This window comes from Dendropsophus ebraccatus, chromosome 10 (genome assembly GCF_027789765.1).
Source record: "Dendropsophus ebraccatus isolate aDenEbr1 chromosome 10, aDenEbr1.pat, whole genome shotgun sequence".
In the NCBI taxonomy this organism is placed as follows: Eukaryota; Metazoa; Chordata; class Amphibia; order Anura; family Hylidae; genus Dendropsophus; species Dendropsophus ebraccatus.
In genome coordinates, this window is record NC_091463.1 from 85,292,202 (window position 1) to 85,310,277 (window position 18,076).

The 18,076-nt window shown below is 45.2% G+C and overlaps 1 protein-coding gene and 1 long non-coding RNA gene across 2 annotated transcripts in view; one reads left to right on the forward strand and one right to left on the reverse strand.

The window, feature by feature from the left end:
• The first annotated feature begins 165 nt into the window (after positions 1–165).
• Positions 166–12,178, forward strand: SARS2 (seryl-tRNA synthetase 2, mitochondrial). Its single transcript, XM_069943696.1, has 16 exons — positions 166–429; positions 1,055–1,150; positions 1,888–1,917; positions 2,809–2,949; positions 4,182–4,236; positions 4,661–4,724; positions 5,040–5,145; positions 5,962–6,009; positions 6,227–6,335; positions 6,899–6,944; positions 7,050–7,137; positions 7,216–7,328; positions 7,838–7,931; positions 8,105–8,197; positions 9,403–9,468; positions 11,826–12,178. The coding sequence occupies exons 1-16, from the start codon at positions 187–189 to the stop codon at positions 11,952–11,954; spliced, it is 1,521 nt and encodes a 506-aa protein (XP_069799797.1). The 5' UTR covers positions 166–186; the 3' UTR covers positions 11,955–12,178.
• Positions 6,911–18,076, reverse strand: part of LOC138766254 (uncharacterized) — a 30,594-nt gene continuing 19,428 nt past the window's right edge. Inside the window, exons 2-4 of the long non-coding RNA XR_011358711.1 lie at positions 12,060–12,163; positions 7,810–7,940; positions 6,911–7,287 (exon numbers count right to left, since the gene is read on the reverse strand). This is a non-coding gene — a long non-coding RNA (uncharacterized lncRNA). The remainder of the gene's footprint in view (positions 7,288–7,809; positions 7,941–12,059; positions 12,164–18,076) is intronic.

Below are 18,076 nucleotides of genomic sequence, written 5' to 3' on the forward strand. Positions count from 1 at the left end.
TTGTCATTGGTTGCTTCTAATGACAGCGGCTTGTGATTGGTCGTTAGCAACAGCGGAGTCTTTAAGTCTTATGATTGGCCCGTTTTAGGGCGCTGCGGCGTCCTCCGGTCTTCTGATTGGTCAGTTCACGTAAACGAGCCTCCGTCCTGACTTGTGATTGGATAGCTCAATTTAAGACTAGGAAAGATGGCGGCCGGCATGCTGGTTAGAATATGTGCCCGTTCTATATGCCGGGGTTTTACAGGGACGCGAACGCTGAGCACCGGGGAGTCGGTGCCGCCGAGCCGGCTGTATGAGTATGTACGGGAAGGTTATTGCAGCCGGCCGCAGCTGGATATGGAGACCCTGAGTCGGGATATAGAAGCTGCGGAGCGGGAACTGGCGGAGAGGAGACCGGGCAGACCTCATGAGGGAGAGCTGAGAGCCCTGGTGAGAGTCAATGACCTGGATATACCAGCGGCACAGCGCCCCCTGCTGCCACAGAAACCATACCTAAAGCTTGGTGTAGTACCACCATGTGACCAGCAAGTGTCGCTATTGTCAATCTATATAGAATGAAAAAATTTAGTGTACAACCCCTTTAAAGGGCTACTCCAACCAGAGCACATTGAGGATGATGATTAAACCTATTGATAGTTCATAAATTACAGATACAATCATTATATTTTAAAATGTAACACATTAACCCTGTCATGAACATGTATAGGATTTCATAATCTGCTTTGTCACCAATTCTCTTGCTGTCAGTGACTGGAGACCAGTTCTGATCTAGTCATGGCATATCACTAGGATATATCCTCATCACTATAGGGTTGGGGGGAATGAAGTAGCTGCAAAACTTATCCCCCACACAGCAGCGCCCCCCTTAGTCACCAGACTATGCAGGAAACTACAGCTGCACAGCCAGGAGCGCTGCTCTGCAAGGGAAATGGTCATAAAGGACAAGCCTATAATCTTAGTATCTTATGGATCAGGAATATAAGGAGGATTATTGGTTGTATTACTGGTTGTATTGGTGTCCATGATGTAACTTCTGGTCTTGCTGTTGTCACAGGTGAAGGTCTGGGAACAACTACAGACGTTACGGCAAGAAATCCGCAGCCTCGAGGAGGAGAAATCGCAAGTAGCCAATGAAGTCAAGGAAATGACGGTGAGTGTTAGGTTTCACTCATTAGTGATCCTAGACCTGTGGCTTTTCAGCTTTAGCAGAACTACAATTCCCAGCATGCTGTAGGCATGCTTTGAGTTCTGATCATGCAGCAGCTGGAGAGACCCAAATTCAGGATGAGTGCAGTAGATTACTATCAGGCTGCTGTAACCTCTTAGGTTGTGTTCACACATTGCAGTGATGTGTATTTAAAGGGATAGTTCACAAAAAAAAATTCTTTCAAGTCATCTGGGACCAGAGATTAGTAATTTACTTCTATAAAAAAAAAACTCAAGTCGTCTTATACTTACCAGCTGCTGTATGTCCTGCAGGAAGCAGTGTATTTTTTTTTCCAGTCTGACACAGTGCTCTCTGCTGCCACCTCTGTCCATGTCAGGAACTGTCTAGAGCAGTAGCAAATCCCCATAGAAAACCTCTCCTACTCTGGACAGTTCATGTCTGGGACAGAGGTGGCAGCAGAGAGCACTGTGTCAGACTGGAAAGAATACACCATTTCCTGCAGGACATACAGCAGCTGATAAGTACTGGGAAGACTTGAAATTTTTAAATAGAAGTAAATTAGAAATCTATATAACTTTCTGGCACCAGTTTATTTAAAAGATGTGTTTTTTATTTTTGATCTACCACCATTTTGTTGAGCTACCACCATACAACCTAATCCAGTGAACACGGCCTGAATGCCTGACTGCGTTTTTAATTCTGTTTTTTTTCCCCCTCAGCTGTCCCAGGATCGGCAGGAGCTGCAGTCTGTAAGTATCTCACTATACAAAATAACCTAGTGGTGGAGGATCTGTTATAGCCATAGCAGAAGCCCTCTGCCACTGTCAGACACTTTAAAGGGGTACTCCAGCGTGGGGGCATTTTTTTTGCTGGGACCGGGGAGTAGGTGGTAGGTTCCAGTAGCGGGTCCCGCATCGCGGCGCTCTGGTTCCCGGTTCCTGGCCGCTTCCTGGTGTCTGACACGGGCCCGAGACAATACATCTAAGCGGACTTGAAAGTGATCCCGCCTCCGTCACTGACTGGAGATGTCACGTCTCGGGCCCGCGTCAGACACCAGGAAGCGGACGGGAATCGGGGACCAGAGCGCCGCGGTGCGGCACCCGCCGCTGGAACCGGGGAGGTGAGTGGACGTCGTTTCCCTCAGCCATCTCCTCCCTGGTCCCAGGATAAAAATGCCCACATGCTGGAGTACCCCTTTAATAAGGACACCTTTGTCTTTTCTCAGAGAATACAGAGAGCAGCTCCTCAGACAGCAGGCTTTGGCTTGTGACAAGGTGGAGGATGCGTCTTACTTCTTTACCTTGTTTTATAGCCATATTGGGGAAGATTTATCAAACATGGTGTAAAGTGAAACTGGCTCAGTTGCCCCTAGCAACCAATCAGATTCCACCTTTCATTTTCCAAAGAGTCTGTGAGGAATGAAAAGTGGAATCTGATTGGTTGCTAGGGGCAACTGAGCCAGTTTCACTTTACTCCATGTTTGATAAATCTCTCCGATTGTGTCTAGGGAGCTATTCTCTGAGAGAGGACCAAGATGTCTTATTACAATAAAGATATAAGCGGCATGCTGGGAGTTGTGGTCCATGTCAGCTAAAGTTGTATTTTCCTCTGAATCACCACTAATATTAATCGTGATGCAGATCCCCCGCCTCCTGACCATCAGGAACAGAGGAAAGGAGATCCGCCAGCTGCTGAATTCTCTCTACCGACAGGAAGACCATCTAGAAGAATCTTTCTACATCCGAGCACTTAAGCTGCCTAATAGAACCTATCCGGGCACTGTGAGTAACAGAGCCGTGAGGGATAACGTCTCGCTCCTCATCCAGCAATGGCGCCAGTCTCCATGGGATTTGTCTGGTGTCGCAGTATTTAAGTGAATGACATTGAGCTGCAAAACCAGATCCAGCTATGGGCAAGAATAGGATCTTTTCTGGCTTTGAAAACCTATTTGCTTCTAACTTTAACCCCTCCACACGTGAAGTTTTTTTTTTCATTTTTTTTTCAAATGAGTCCATTAAAAATATTACTGTCAACTAAAAAAATTTCTTTCATGACAGACGTTTTGATTGGTCAGATCCCCACTGATCTGAGGCAGAAAGTGTGTGGCTGCTGAGCGTTTCGCTTTGTGGCTTGCTGCGTTCCCCATCTCATTGCAGGAGACAGACTCTATAGTAAGCCAGCCTATAGTGCCCGTCTCCTGCAGTCAGCCCAGCACTGGGCTGCACACTTTTCTATACTTTGAGACCTTTGGGAGTTTGTATATACAGACCTTGACCAATCAAAACTTTGGATACATCTGTTCTGTCCATACAAGTCTATGGAGGGGTGAGGAGGGAGACTTCTCACCCCAGTGCTGGATTTTCAGCCTACAGTGTCTGGTGCTGCTCCATAATATCCTCCATGCTGCTGCAGAGATTCAGGAGCAGTGTATGGAGACATCATAGAGGTTGGGTTTCACCTTTAGCTCAGTGAGATACCAAATAAACATACCAGATTTATATAGTGCTATTTACTACTTTTAATCTTTTTATCTTTTTTTCTTACATTTTTTTAGCTGAACATGCTCTGCCTCTTCGTCTCTGTCTCACTGCTAAAATACCATTCGAGGGCATTATAATGGAGCCCTATGGAACTTTTGGTAGAGCCATTACTGGAAGTTCCATAGGGCTCTATTATAATTCCATCCACCACTATTTAGCAATGAGACAGAGATGCAGAGGCAGAGCATACGCTTCTGCACACATACCCAGTACCCAGACTCCGACCAACACAAACCTATGACATGTCAGTTGTTTGTTTGTTCAAATGCTAGTTACCTTTTCCATGCTCTGGTCAGGCATCTAAGAGGTCAAGCGGCTATAGTCAGAGGTATCTCCTATCCCAGCTGTTGCACCAGTATGGCAGCTGTTTGTGGAGGGGTTAAACCTGTCTGCTTATAAGATCGGAGCAGGGATGACTTCAGCATACGGCATCATGTTTTACAGCTCATGTAGTTTCTGTTTTTCCTTTGCAGCCTATTGGGGATGAAAGCAACGCTCAGGTCCTGGAGGTTGTTGGAGAGAAACCAGGTAAGGAGTCAAGTATATAGCGTGGGACTTATTCACACATGGGAAAAACACTATACAAAAAGTCAGAGAATTTGTGCCCATGGAGATCAACCAAAGATGAGTGGTTGTTCAGGATTAGAAAAACATGTCCGCCTTTCTCCAGAAATGGCATCACACTTGCCTGCAGGTTGTGTGTGTGTGTGCGGTTTTGCAGCTCAGCCTCATTCTCCTCCCTGAAGCTGATCTGTAATACCAGAAACAACCCACTCCTTCCAGTGCCCACTAGGGGGCGCCACCTAATTGGGGTAACTATGCCCATTATTTGAGGTTTGCTATTCAGATGCTGTAATATAAAGAGCGCCATTATGGTTATACCTGGATGTGGGAGGAGGGCTGGGAATATACAGTACTAACTAATAGTTTCTGCTTCATCTTGTGTCTTCAGAGTTTGACTTTAAAGTTCGGGGTCACCTGGAAATCGGGGAGGACCTGGATATCATCAGACAGAGGTAGGGACTGTGTCCTGTCCTGTATGACGGCAGAATTGTATATGAGCTGCTGGGACATGATAAATATCACATAAAGGGGATTGACCTGGGGCGCCTTCCAGTCTGTATATACACATAATGGCGGCTGTCCACCCACCTCCATGTCATGTCTGTGAGCGGCACAATTACGGATAATTACTACCAGATGGGACGAGGATTGTGCCCTGGGGGTAACTCTTTGTGCTGTCACATGGAAGAGACGGGTTGTGCTGGATGTATGGAAAAAGCCTGATGCCTGGAGATGACTGACATATATATTCTCTCTTATTCCTTCAGACGTCTCGCCCACATCTCTGGCAACCGCTGTTATTACCTACGCGGAGCCGGCGCCATGTTGCAGCACGCGCTAGTAAATTTTACAGTCACCAAACTTGTGAAAAAGGTAAAGAGAGGGTCTTACTCTTATTATACATAGTGGCGTACCCCTGCCCTGGTCCTTACTGCAGATCACTACTCTAACTCATAGAGACCGGTGCAGAATGGTGGAGCCCTCTGTAGGAAATCTTTATAGCAAACCTCCTTAAAGTGTCACTGTCACTTTAAAAAAAGTTTGGGGTCTGGGTGTCCAGATCAATAAAATGAGGTCGGACAAGTGCATGGCTAAGTGCTTCACTCCCTGTCTCGCTCATTGCAGCATTAAAAGTCTGATTTTACCCTTTAAGGGAATCTGCTGCCATGAAAAAGCAAAAACTGACGTCGTCGTATTAAAGAGCAGGAGAAGCTGAGCAGATTGATACATAGTTTTGTGGGAAAAATTGCAATAGAACCTGTCATTTATTTGTTTAAACCTCTGCTCATTCTGAGTTTAGGAGTCCGGTGGGCGGTCCTTATAATTGATTGACAGTTATCTCTGTATACATACATACAGGAAAGGCTCAGTGATGCAACACATCCGGCCATTGTGTGATTTAAATAAACTTTTAAGACAGGGATGGGGGAACCTTCGGCCCTCCAGCTGTTGCAAAACTACAATTCCCATCATGCCTGGACAGCTGAAGCTTTAGTTCTTGCTTTTACCAGAAGAGGGCGGCCACCTGCCATCTTACAGATATTACAGTTCAGCCCTATTCACTGCAAAGTTGCACTACCAGTTACAACCTGTAACAGCTGTGGGGCACTGTCTAGATATAGGAAGCCCTGTTTATCAAATTCTAAACAAGCCCTTTTAAATTGTTTTCTTTATTTCTTTCTGCTGCAGGGATTTATTCCACTGTCTGTGCCGGACATGCTGAGAGGAGCCGTATTCGTGAGTCTACTTCCCTTTCCTTCCATAGATAGGAGGGGGTGTGTATATAAGATATATATCAGGGTGATATCGCAGGACCTAGCTTGGTATGGAAGACGAGCACAATGAATAAAGTGACTTCAGGGAGGAGGAGGTTGATATTTCTAGTATTTGCTCTTTTGGGGTCTATGGGTGTTGCTTGTATCTGCCTGACCTGTACACTTACCCCATGTCCCAGGAAGGTTGTGGTATGCAGCCGACCGCCCACAGCTCACAGGTCTACAGCCTGGATCCATCTGCGCACCCAGACCTGCATCTAGCCGGGACCTCAGAGGTCGGAATTGCAGGTAAAACTACAAGTCCCGGCCCTGTTATACAGAGTGGTCAGTGAGAAACCTATTGCTGTTGGCTTTGGGTGCGATTCTGTCATGGTTATGTAAGTGAAATAAGAAATAGAAGCGGGCACTCACCAGCGATCTGTGTCTTCAAGTCGATTTATTAGAGGTTTACTTCATCTGCGTAGGGAGGGTGTGGAGCAAACACGTCTTCACAGGGAGACTACAATTGTTTCACGCGATGACGCGCTTCTTCTGGTCTACGTAGACCGGAAGAAGCACGTCATCGCGTGAAACAATTGTAGTCTACCTGTGAAGACGTGTTTGCTCCACACCGTCCCCCTCCCTGTGCAGATGATGTAAACCTCTAATAAATCGACCTGAAGACACAGATCGCTGGTGAGTGCCCGCTTCTATTTCTTATTTCACTTACATTACGTTCCTGTTTAAGCAGAGCACCGCCGGATATAGCTCTCTCGTTGGTCATAGCTTGTGGTCTTGATTCCAGGTGCCGGAGATTGCCTCTCCCTCTATAGTATCTGTCATGGTTATGTTGCATATGTTTTCATTTTCAGGGTATTTTATGGATCACGCGGTACAACTCTCAGATCTCCCCATTAGGTAGGTTTTATTTTACCTCAGCGCCTCTGAATGGTGTCACCTGGTAATGACTCCTCATCCCCACCATCATAGTGTTCTCCCACATGTGATATCTTTCTTCTGCAGGACTGTGTGCTGCAGCACATGTTACCGAGCAGAGACTGATACCGGACGGGAAGCATGGGGTCTCTACCGAGTTCACCATTTCACCAAGGTCTGTGTCTTTCTCAGTTTACTTTACCCCAGTCCCATCTCCAGAGAGGTGGCCGCCATGTTCCCTTTCCTCTTCTAGGTGGAGATGTTTGGAGTCACGGCCAATGAGACTGGAACCGAGAGTCAGGAGCTGCTGGATGAATTTCTGCACCTGCAGAAAGAGATTTTCTCAGATCTGGGCTTACACTATCAGTAAGTAGAACTTGGGGTCCTATTAGATGAAGCGATTTTTTTTTTTAACGATAAACAAGATTATTGTTTATCGTTAACCTAAAATCGCTCACCATATTACACGGAACAATAGTGGTTTGTTACAATCGTTTTATCCATCTGATTCCAGCAAAATAATGAACAATTTGGAATTACAGAAAACAATTAGCGAACAATTAACAACGATTTTAGGGTCAGATCTAAGTAAGTCATCAAGGACACAGAAACGATTTTTCGATCGTTGCCCGCAATTACACAGGACGATTACTGTTTCAATTCAAACGATATACTGATTTTCCACAGGATAATTGTCCTACAGCAATCCTCAGCCATTTGTAGCCGCAAACGGCCGCCGATTTAGCGTAGTGCCGCTGCGTCCCATCCTTGCTCTAAAAAGGGGGAGATGGGATAACAGCAGAATGGATCTGTCACACCCAGGACTATTCATACTTGTACTACTTACTGATATGTTACATACACATGTCTTCCAGTGTTTTAGAAATGCCAAGTGAGGAACTTGGTCTTCCCGCTTACAGGAAATGTGACATAGAAGCCTGGATGCCAGGACGAGGGAAGTACGGAGAGGTACGTATTCTAGAATAAGAGTAACTTGTGTTATATTTCAATTTTTACATAGAGAGATCAAGGCTTGTCTTTACATGTAATACCAAAGCCTCTCCAGCAGAGGGCGCTGCATGATGTCAATACTGGTGATGACCACATTTATTACAATTTAATGCATATTTTCTTTCTCCAAGATTTCCAGTGCCTCAAACTGCACCGATTTCCAGAGCCGAAGGCTGAACATCATGTATCAGAGACCCGATGGAGAACTGCGTCATACCCACACCGTGAGTCTACTGAAATGTGTACACGACATGCAGTGAGCTGTCTGGGTTGGTGTTCACTGGGTTCCTATGGACATGGTTTTTCCAGTACTTCTGGTATTGAAAGTTAAAGGGGTTGGCCACTTTATAGTAAAATAGGTCAGTGTACAGTATTAGTAGGTGTACTTACTGTATATACTGACAGCAGCTCCCTGTGTACCTCATAGAGCTAAAATCAGACTCCCCTCCTCCAGGCTGGGCTGTCCTGCTCTGTGGTGAGTCTGTCCATAAGATGGCCGACGTGGAGGAGCATGTGACTATGCCCCACCCCCCAGTGTCCTCCATAGATATATATATACAGGCTGAGTGGTGAACACTGGGGGTGGGGTATGGTCACATGCTCCTCCATGTCAGCCATCTTATGAACAGAATCACCACAGAGCAGGACAGCACAGCCTGGAAGAGGGGAGGAGACTGATATTAGCTCTATGGGGTACACAGGGAGCTGCTGTCAGTTTATACAGTGAGAACAGTTACTAATACTGTACACTGAACTATTTTATTAAAAGGGGCCAACCCCCTTTAACTTTCAATCCCAGAAGTACTGGAAAAACCAAGTATACTTACTGTATTTACTGACAGCAGCTTCCTGTGTACCTCATAGAACTAAAATCAGACTCCCCTCCACCAGGCTGTGACCATGCCCTGCCCTCAGTGTCCACCACTCAGCCTGTATATATATCTATGGAGGACACTGGGGGTGGGGCATAGTCACATGCTCCTCCATGTCGGCCGTCTTATGGACAGACTCACCACAGAGCAGGGCAGCCCAGCCTGGAGGAGGGGAGTCTGATTTTAGCTCTAAGACGTACACAGGGAGCTGCTGTCAGTATATGCAATAAGTACAGTTACTAATACTGTACACTGCACAATTTTACTATTAAGTGGCCAACCTCTTTAAAGGGAGTTTTCTGATTACTATTTTCACTGGATATTTAGGAAATAAAAAATCTTCATAAACTCAGCATGTCATGTGTCACATGACCACAGCAGTCAATCACTGGCCTTAGTGGGGACGTTATCCTCCAAAGTGATGTTTACTCCCATAGCCAATGTTCTGAATTTCTCTTGGTCAAAGGCATTCTAAGGAACTCATGTCCCAGTAAGCACTGGAGGTGAGGCCGGCCGGACTGTGCCTCTGTATAAGCTTTACCTCTTTCTATTTGCAGATTAATGGCACAGCGTGCGCTGTCCCCCGGCTCATCATTGCCATTCTGGAGTCTAACCAGTTAAAGGTGAGTTTTACCTCCACTCATTTACCCTCATTGCCCCAAATATGATCACCTCCTTGCCCTCCTATGCTAGGCTGAGTGCCCATAGGACACCAGGTGCAGTGCAGCCTAAGGTTTATGGTCACTATTTGCTTCCAGTCCCTGGGAAAAACAATACACAGGCGTTATATTTTATAAGAGAAATATGGCCGCTTCCTTCAAGAACTGTGCCACACCTGTCTGTGTGCTGACTCACCTGCATTGTCATAGCCAACCTATGGACAGGTGTGGTGCTTGGAGGGAAGCCGACCTGATCATAGACATAAGATCATCATCTACATATAGCTGGTGTCCATGTCACCTCTAGTTACTGTATAACTTATTATTAAAGGGAACCAATCACACACAAATTGGCCATAAAGATAAGGAAACGTGCTGGTACATCAGCCAGCACGCTTCCTAACCATCCCCCTGTCCCCTCTGTCCCATGAACATTCAGCCCGCAAAGTTAGTTTAATAGTGTCCCGCGCTGTATGCAAATTACCATGTAAGTAGTCAAGGTGGGCGGGCGGCTGGTCAAGTAGTCCCGGTGGGCGGGGGCTTCGTCATGTAGTCACAGGCTCCTGGGCCGCCTCCGGTGCTGTAATCACGCCCCTCCGGGCGTGTTGTAAAGCGGCTCCTGGTGACGTCACTCGGGGGGGCCGGCATTGCACGTCGGCCACGCCGACGTCTTTACTAAGCTGCGCGTGCGCAGTGCAGCCTGAGAAGACGCTGCTGTACTGCGCTTGCGCGGCGTAGTACAGCAGCGGCTTCACCCACTGTACTGCGCACGCGCAGCTTAGTAAAGACGTCGGCGCGGCCGACGTGCAATGCCGGCCCCCCCGAGTGACGTCACCAAGAGCCGCTTTACAACACGCCCGGAGGGGCGTGATTACAGCACCGGAGGCGGCCCAGGAGCCTGTGACTACATGACGAAGCCCCCGCCCACCGGGACTACTTGACCAGCCGCCCGCCCACCTTGACTACTTACATGGTAATTTGCATACAGCGCGGGACACTATTAAACTAACTTTGCGGGCTGAATGTTCATGGGACAGAGGGGACAGGGGGATGGTTAGGAAGCGTGCTGGCTGATGTACCAGCACGTTTCCTTATCTTTATGGCCAATTTGTGTGTGATTGGTTCCCTTTAAGTGCCTGGTCCCTCTGGGGAACCAGCAACATTGTGCCCATAGACATGAGATTGATGGCATAACCTATGTTAAAGGGGAACTCCAGAGGAACAAAGGTATTTGTTTCAATAGAAGTAAATTACAAACCTTTTTTTTCAATTTTTTTTCAATTACAAACCACATTTTTCAATAGAAGTAAATTACAAACCTGTATAACCTTCTGGCACGAGTTGTTTTAAAACAACTCGTGCCAGAAGGTTATACAGGTTTGTAATTTACTTCTATTGAAAAATGTCCAGTACTTATCAGCTGCTGTATGTCCTGCAGGAAGTGGTGTATTCTTTCCAGTCTGAAACAGTGCTCTCTGCTGCCACCTCTGTCCGTGTCAGGAACTGTCCAGAGCAGTAGCAATTCCCCATAGAAAACCTCTCCTGCTCTGGACAGTTCCTGACATGGACAGAGGTGGCAGCAGAGAGTACTGTTTCAGACTGGAAAGAGTACACCCCTTCCTGCTGGACATACAGCAGCTGATAAATACTGGAGAGTTTTCAAAAGAAGTAAATTACAAATCTATATAACATTCTAATCCAGTGGATTTGATTGTTTGAAAGAAAAAATGATTTTTAAAAAGAAGTAAATAACAAATCCGTATAATTTTTTGACATCATTTAATTTTAAAAAATCTACTTAGTACCCCCATTTAAGGAATCCATCGCATGTCTATGCCCAGCATGGGTTTAGTCCATGCTGAGGCCTGTCTTAGGGCCCTATTCCACCGGACGATTATCGTTCAGAATATCGTTAAATCGTTTGAATCTAAACGATAATCGTTTGGTTGAAATGCAGTTAACGATTAACGACCGAACGAGAAATCGTTGATCGCTTTATAAGACCGGGACCTATTTTTATCGTTGCTCGTTCGCAAATCGTTCGCATTGAATAAGACATCGTTCGGTCGTTCGCAATAGATACGAACGCAATAGCGAATAAAAAGCGAAGAAAAAACTATCGCAATTACGATCATAAGTAACGATTATCGCTCCATGGAAATGAGTGAACGTTTTTAGGTCTTTTGCAATAGCGGTCGTTTGAGATCGTTAATCGTTAACGATTATGCAAACGATAATCGTCCGGTGGAATACGGCCCTTAGTCTCCATGTCCACTCACCCCCCACCACTTCTCTTGTATGTTAATGGGATTCTTCTTCAGGATGGCAGAGTACGTATCCCGGAGGTCTTGCAGCCATTCATGGGCTCTGACGTCATAGAAAAACCCCCGTACACTCTGCAGAAATACATCGGGCCAAACCAAAGAAAGAAGCCAAACAAGCTGCCATGATGTCACACCTGGATGGGATGGATTATGGACTCTCCCAGTTACATGTTATATTTTGTAAATATATCTGAATAAATTATGTATCTTACTACTCTGTGATGTACCCACCATGATATCTGCTCTGGAGTCTCTTCTGCCTCACTCTGTCACAGCGGCTGCCTGCAGCTTCCTGCAACCAGATACTCACAGCTTCTATTAAATTCAATGTTGGCCTGAAGAAAAGACACAATTAGCTCCCTCTAGTGGTGGCTTCATGCAGACAGAATTGTGTTATTCAGAAGCCTCTTTATACAGGCATATTATATCAAGTCAGGTGTTATAACATAACCTAGTGGCGGAGAAGCTGAACCGATTGATGTATTCCAGACATCCTTTTGTTCAACTGTTCTGGAGATATCCTCCTGAATAGCTAGGACTTTCCTAATCCTCTCCATTATGTGCGTGTGCTCAGCAGTCCTCGATATTCATGAGCACCAGCCATCTCTGCCCTTTGGCCTGTACTATGTGTATAGTGATGCAGCGTGAAGCCCATTCTACATATCAGAACAACTGAACAGAATTATATAATACACCAAACTTTTGGGCCTTTCTGTCACTAGTTTATGCTGCCCTCATTTAAAGGGATTGTTTACAGTTTTTTTTTCTTTTAAATCAACTGGTTTCTTTTAAATCAACTGGTGAGATTTGAGATTTTTTTTTTTAATAGACGTAAATTAAAAGTCTTTCAGTACTTATTAGCTGCTGTATGTCTTATTAGTGGTGTATTCTTTCTGGAGAGCAGGAGAGGTTTTCTATAAGGATTTGCTACAGCTTTCGGCAATTCCTGACAGGGACAGAGGCGGCAGCAGGGAGCACTGTGTCAGGCTGGAAAGAATACACCCCTTCCTGTAAGACATACAGCAGCTGATAAGTACTAGAAGACTGAAGATTTTTTTTAAAGAAGTAAATTACAAATCTCCGAAAGATTTTTTTTTTTCTGAACTACCCCTTTAAGGCACTATAAACATAGAGACAGAAAGCTTTTACTTCTAAACTTCATATAGTAGTTTCTTTTTTGTTATTTACAACTAGATGCTGAAAAGTAGTAAGAATTTGTTGTAATGTATTGCTGTAAGTAAAATGTTGCCAAACGGCCTAGACTGAATGCACTGTGCACTTTCAGCCTTGAAAAGGTATTAGGTCTGTACAGATTGTCATCTTTTGACTGTCAAGAAGAGTCTTGTGAATTAAAAGGATTATCCAGGATTAGAAAAACATGGCTGCTTTCTGCCAGACAGCAAAAAGCAGTGTGGTTTGTTTGTTGGATTGCAGCTCAGTTCCATGATTGTGAATAGAGTCAAGTTGTAATACCACACACAACCTGTGGACAGGGGTGGTGCTGGTTTTGGAAGAAAGCTGGTAAGTTTTTCTCATCCCAGATAGCCCCTTTAGAGATGGAGTTAGGTGCGCTGGGAGCTGCAGATTTATTCTTGGCACTGTGCTGTGACTTCCCGCTGCGATAGAGGTAGAGAGCTGTTCACATTTACACTTATATGTTCACTAAAGGCCGTATTACAAATACTAAAATGTAACAATTCCTCCGCTCCACTCTGGGTAAACGATAGGCGCAGGTCCATGTAAGTGGGTATAAAATCTTTTATTGGCATAGAAACACAACGCGTTTCGGAGTCGGACTGACTTCTTTCTCAAGTGTCTAGTACAAAAGTGAACGCTACATCTTATAAAGGAAACATGCACATGCTCAGAAGGGGTGTAACCCAGGTGTTAGCGAATTGCATCCTAAGTAGGAGGCAGCTTTTCCCACAGATATCTCCGTAGTAAACAACTTGTATCCAAGGCTACAATTCATAATATCAATAAGGTATACAAAATATATATAAAATATAAAGTATCAAAAACTTATAAGAACAATAAAAACAATACTAAAACATTTACAACCCTTTTTACCTGGTATTTTCTATGGTTTCATTCAGACCTTGCGGTGTAAGAGTGGATAGCTTAAAAATCCAATAAGATTTATTAGTTGTCTGTACCTATTTATATGGTTTTCTGGAATTTGTTCTAGTATTATCAGGACAAGATCAACAGGATTGCTCTGATGACAAGTAAAAAAATGTTTTGATGCACTATGGAGGAGAAAGGCGTTTTTTATGTTCGATCTATGTTTGTTCATTCGTGACCGCACTGTCTGAACAGTGCGGCCCACGTCTTGCAGTCCACATTTGCATTCGAGAAGGTACACTACGAATTGGCTGGAGCAGGTAAGTTTACTACGAATATTAAATGTTTCTCCTGTGCTGTTCGATTTAAAGCTTGTAAACGGGATCTCAGACATCCACTCGCAACACAAGCACCGGGTATGCTGGCATCTAATAGACCCAACTTCTCCACTATTAATGTCAGGAGTCTTAGTATTTTCTAATGTTTCTTTACGTAACCTACTCGGTGCGATAAAACCTCGTATAGTTTTTCCCTTACGTCCCATTGGCATCACAACATATGGGGTAAATTCGCCCCTGCGAGCCCCTGGGACGAAGGAATATTTAATGAAAAAATAACAATTAAATTTTAATCCCCTCCTCCATGAGGTATAAATAGGCTCCACCTCCCCCTAGACCTCAGTCTTTTTTTACTTCGTTGCTGTTAGCCCTAGGGGACTTTGTCCCTCCTCCGTTTTTATGCTTTGTTAACCTGTTGCATTCAGGTTTTCTCTCCAGGTAATGATTGCTGGGATGCCGCTGGAGCCGGTGTCCAGGTAGTATCCTGATATTTGCTTCTGCAGGTCTTAGCTTTTAAGTTTTTCTTACCTAGTGCTTCTTGGAACGCACTCTGCGTGTCACCCGAGCCGCTGGCTTTTCTTCCAGTCGCGTTCGACTGTGGAACGCATCGGCGCTGCGTGCGTCTCAGCACTGCGGCGTCGGCGTCATGTCACTTCCGGGGGCCGGCAGCGGCGCACTCTCTGCATGCCGGATTAGCTGTGTGTCCAAGGCAGAGGGTAAGCTGTTGCTACCTCTAGGTCTGGCTGTCTTCCTCTGGAAGGATTTTCTGTGGCTCATTTGGATCTAATAGAAAACATCTGAGTGCAAAGTGCTGTGATCTCTCTTCTATATACTTAAAAGTAAGTGTTGCTGCCACCTAGTGTCTCTTTCCGATATCACTCTAGCCAGGCTAGTGGTTTATATGTATTGTAATCCATTGATTATTTGCAGATGTCTGAAATGGAGACCAGTCCTGCTGCTGGCAAAAGACCTTCTAAGGAAGCACTTCATGTACCGAGTGTGAGACTCCTCTACCTGACGGCTATGGATACCGTAGGAGGATCATTTTTTCCAGATAAGATTCATCCTTTCTTTCATAAAAATATTTATGAATGCCTAAAAATATTTATAATGCCTAAGTACGCTGTCCTTCATGCAGACCTAAACCTATGAGGAGCCTGATGTTCAGGATGTAGTTGTATGGGTCAAGTACTATGTGCAAAAGACTTTAGCGGCTAATGAGAATCGCCGCCCGTGTCCTAAGATAGAGACCAAATGGAGTATTTCTCTCTCTACTCCAAGCCTTTGAGTATATTACTTTATGGCTGTAGGATTATGGTCATTTTCAGTTTTACTGTGATTGATGAAGTTAAGTCATCATCTTCTTCTAAACCTCTTCTACTTCTGAAGATGAGAAAGAATTATTCAGGGGGTATTTCACAGCTGATAGAATTCACAAGCTCTGCTAAGCTGTGCAAGCTGAAATACACCCTGAGGAAATAGAAGAGGATAGGATTGGTCCTCCTCAAAAAAGCCTAGGGCTTTTTCTGTGGGTAAGACTTCATTGTCTATGTTACAGGCGGAATGGAAGGAACCGGAAAAGGCTCCGGGTTTGAGCAAGAGGTTTAAGACCTTATATGTTCTCAAGGAAGAACAATGTAAGGACTGGATTGAGCCTCCAAAGGTGGACCCGGCCATAGCCAAACTGTCAAAATGTACTGTGCTGCCTGCGGAGGACGGATCCAATCTTAAGGATCCGATGGATAGAAGGGTGGAGGTAGCCCTCAAGAGATCATATACGGCAGCGGCAGCCCAAGGGGCAGTCTCCATTTCTTCTTTTGAGGTTTCTAGAAGCCTAAGAAGATGGCTGACCAAGGTCCAGGAAAATTGGAAGGTAGAGCTAGAAGGGACAAGGTCCTTCGCTCCTTAAAAAAGGTCATTATGGCCATTGACTTCCTCTGCGATGATGCATCTCAGGGAACCAGGTTAGCGTAAAAAAACTAGTACGCTCTCAACCGCTGCCGAAGGGCGCTATGGTTAAAACCCTGGGTTGGAGATGCTAACTCCAAAATTCAGCTCTGTAATATGGAGTTCCAGCCAGGTAGGCAGTTTGGCTCTGAGCTGGATAAATTAATGGAGGAATTGTCTGACAAGGAGGGGAAGTCCCTACCATTGTCCTATAAGAGCGGTGATTCCTTTCGCAGAGCAAAATCTCCTCAGCGAGGCAAAGGGAGATACCAGTACAGAGGTCGAGGAAGAAACTATTCCAGAAGAGGTTCCGGGAAGCAGCAGAATAAGGACACCAACAAGAAACCAGACTTCTGACGCAGAAGCTGTCCAGTGGGAACACGTCTGAGTTTGTTTCTCCCTGCCTGGGAAGAATTAAGAAAAGATCACTGGGTGTTAAATATTATTCAAAATGGTTATGTCCTTCATTTATCATCTCTTCCTCCTCCAAGATTCTTCTGTCAAGAAATCTTAAGCCAGAAAGACACTTAGTCCTAGAGACAGAAATTCTTCGCCTCCTTTCCATTGAGGCTCTAGAGGATGTTCCTCTATCAGAGATCGGTCAGGGAGTTTACTCCCCAGTGTTACTAGTGCTGAAGCCATCCGGAAAATGGAGGCTTATTATAGATTTGCGATATCTCAACAGATGCATCGTAAAGAAGACTTTCCACATGGAGAACATAAGATCGGTAAAATCTATCCTCCAGGAGGGAGATTTTATGGTCACCATAGATCTACCGGATGCATATCTTCATGTACCGATTCTGAAGGCTCACAGGAGAGCCTTCGCCATCCAAATCCAGGGGAAGGTAAGACACTTACAATTCAAAGTCCTTCCACCCGGAATACCTCCGCACCCTTTGTTTTCACAAAGGTAGTGTCACCATGATGGTTCGCTTCCGTTTACAGGGGATAAAGTTATCCCTTACCTGGATGATTGGTTGATTATGACTCAGACTCAGGATCTTCTGAGAGTTCAGTTGAACTATGTCCAGGACATACTTCAACAATTAGGTTGGCTTATCAACATAGAGAAATCAGACTTAATTCCTAATTCTTCCTCGTCAGGTATCCATAAGAACATAAATGCGCTTTTTAGGGCTCCTTGCCTCAGCTGCGGACGCGGTGCCATGGGCGTTATGGCACATGAGATTTCTTCAGAGAGAAGCACTAACAGTATGGAACCGAGGACTGAAGGACTTGGATGCGATGCATGTTCTATCGACTCAAACAAGACATTCTCTAATGTGGTGGAGACAAGTCAAACATGGAGTTTATTTTCAGAACCACACTGGATAACCATCACGACGGATGCTTCAGGAACAGGTTGGGGAGCTCATCTGACAGTCATCACGACTGCAGGATCTTGGAGTCAACAGGAATCCGCTCTGCCCTCCAACGTGAGGGAGCTTAGAGCGATTTACCTAGCTCTTCTTCATTTTTCTCCTCCTATTTTACAGAGAGCAGTCAGAATCCGGATGAACGACATGACCTGTGTGGCGTACCTAAACAGGGAGGTACCAGATCCCCTTCTCTCCTCAGGGAAGTAGAGAAGATTTTTCTGTTGGGCAGAAACCAGAATAACCAGACTCTCTGCGATTCATATCAGGGATGTCGACAATATATTGGCGGATTGACTGAGTCGAGGCCTGACATTACCGGGGGAATGGTCTCTCTCAAGGAGAGTGTTCATTCAGTTAACCCAGAGGTGGGGGCTTCCTCAGAGAGACCTCATGGCATCAGCAAGCAATGCCAAACTGAGGAATTTCTGCTCCCTTTACAGGGCAGACAATCCCACGGTAGTGGACTCAATGACAATACCATGGACATACCAGCTGGCGTATATCTTTCATCCTATAG

Bases quoted from the DNA above. Each gene is read 5' to 3' on its own strand.
- SARS2 (XM_069943696.1), top strand. From the start codon at position 187: ATGGCGGCCGGCATGCTGGTTAGAATATGTGCCCGTTCTATATGCCGG. The intron at 4,725-5,039 runs GTAGGGACTGTG...TTATTCCTTCAG, and splicing joins CTGGATATCATCAGACAGAG to ACGTCTCGCCCACATCTCTG. The intron at 5,146-5,961 runs GTAAAGAGAGGG...TTTCTGCTGCAG, and splicing joins TCACCAAACTTGTGAAAAAG to GGATTTATTCCACTGTCTGT.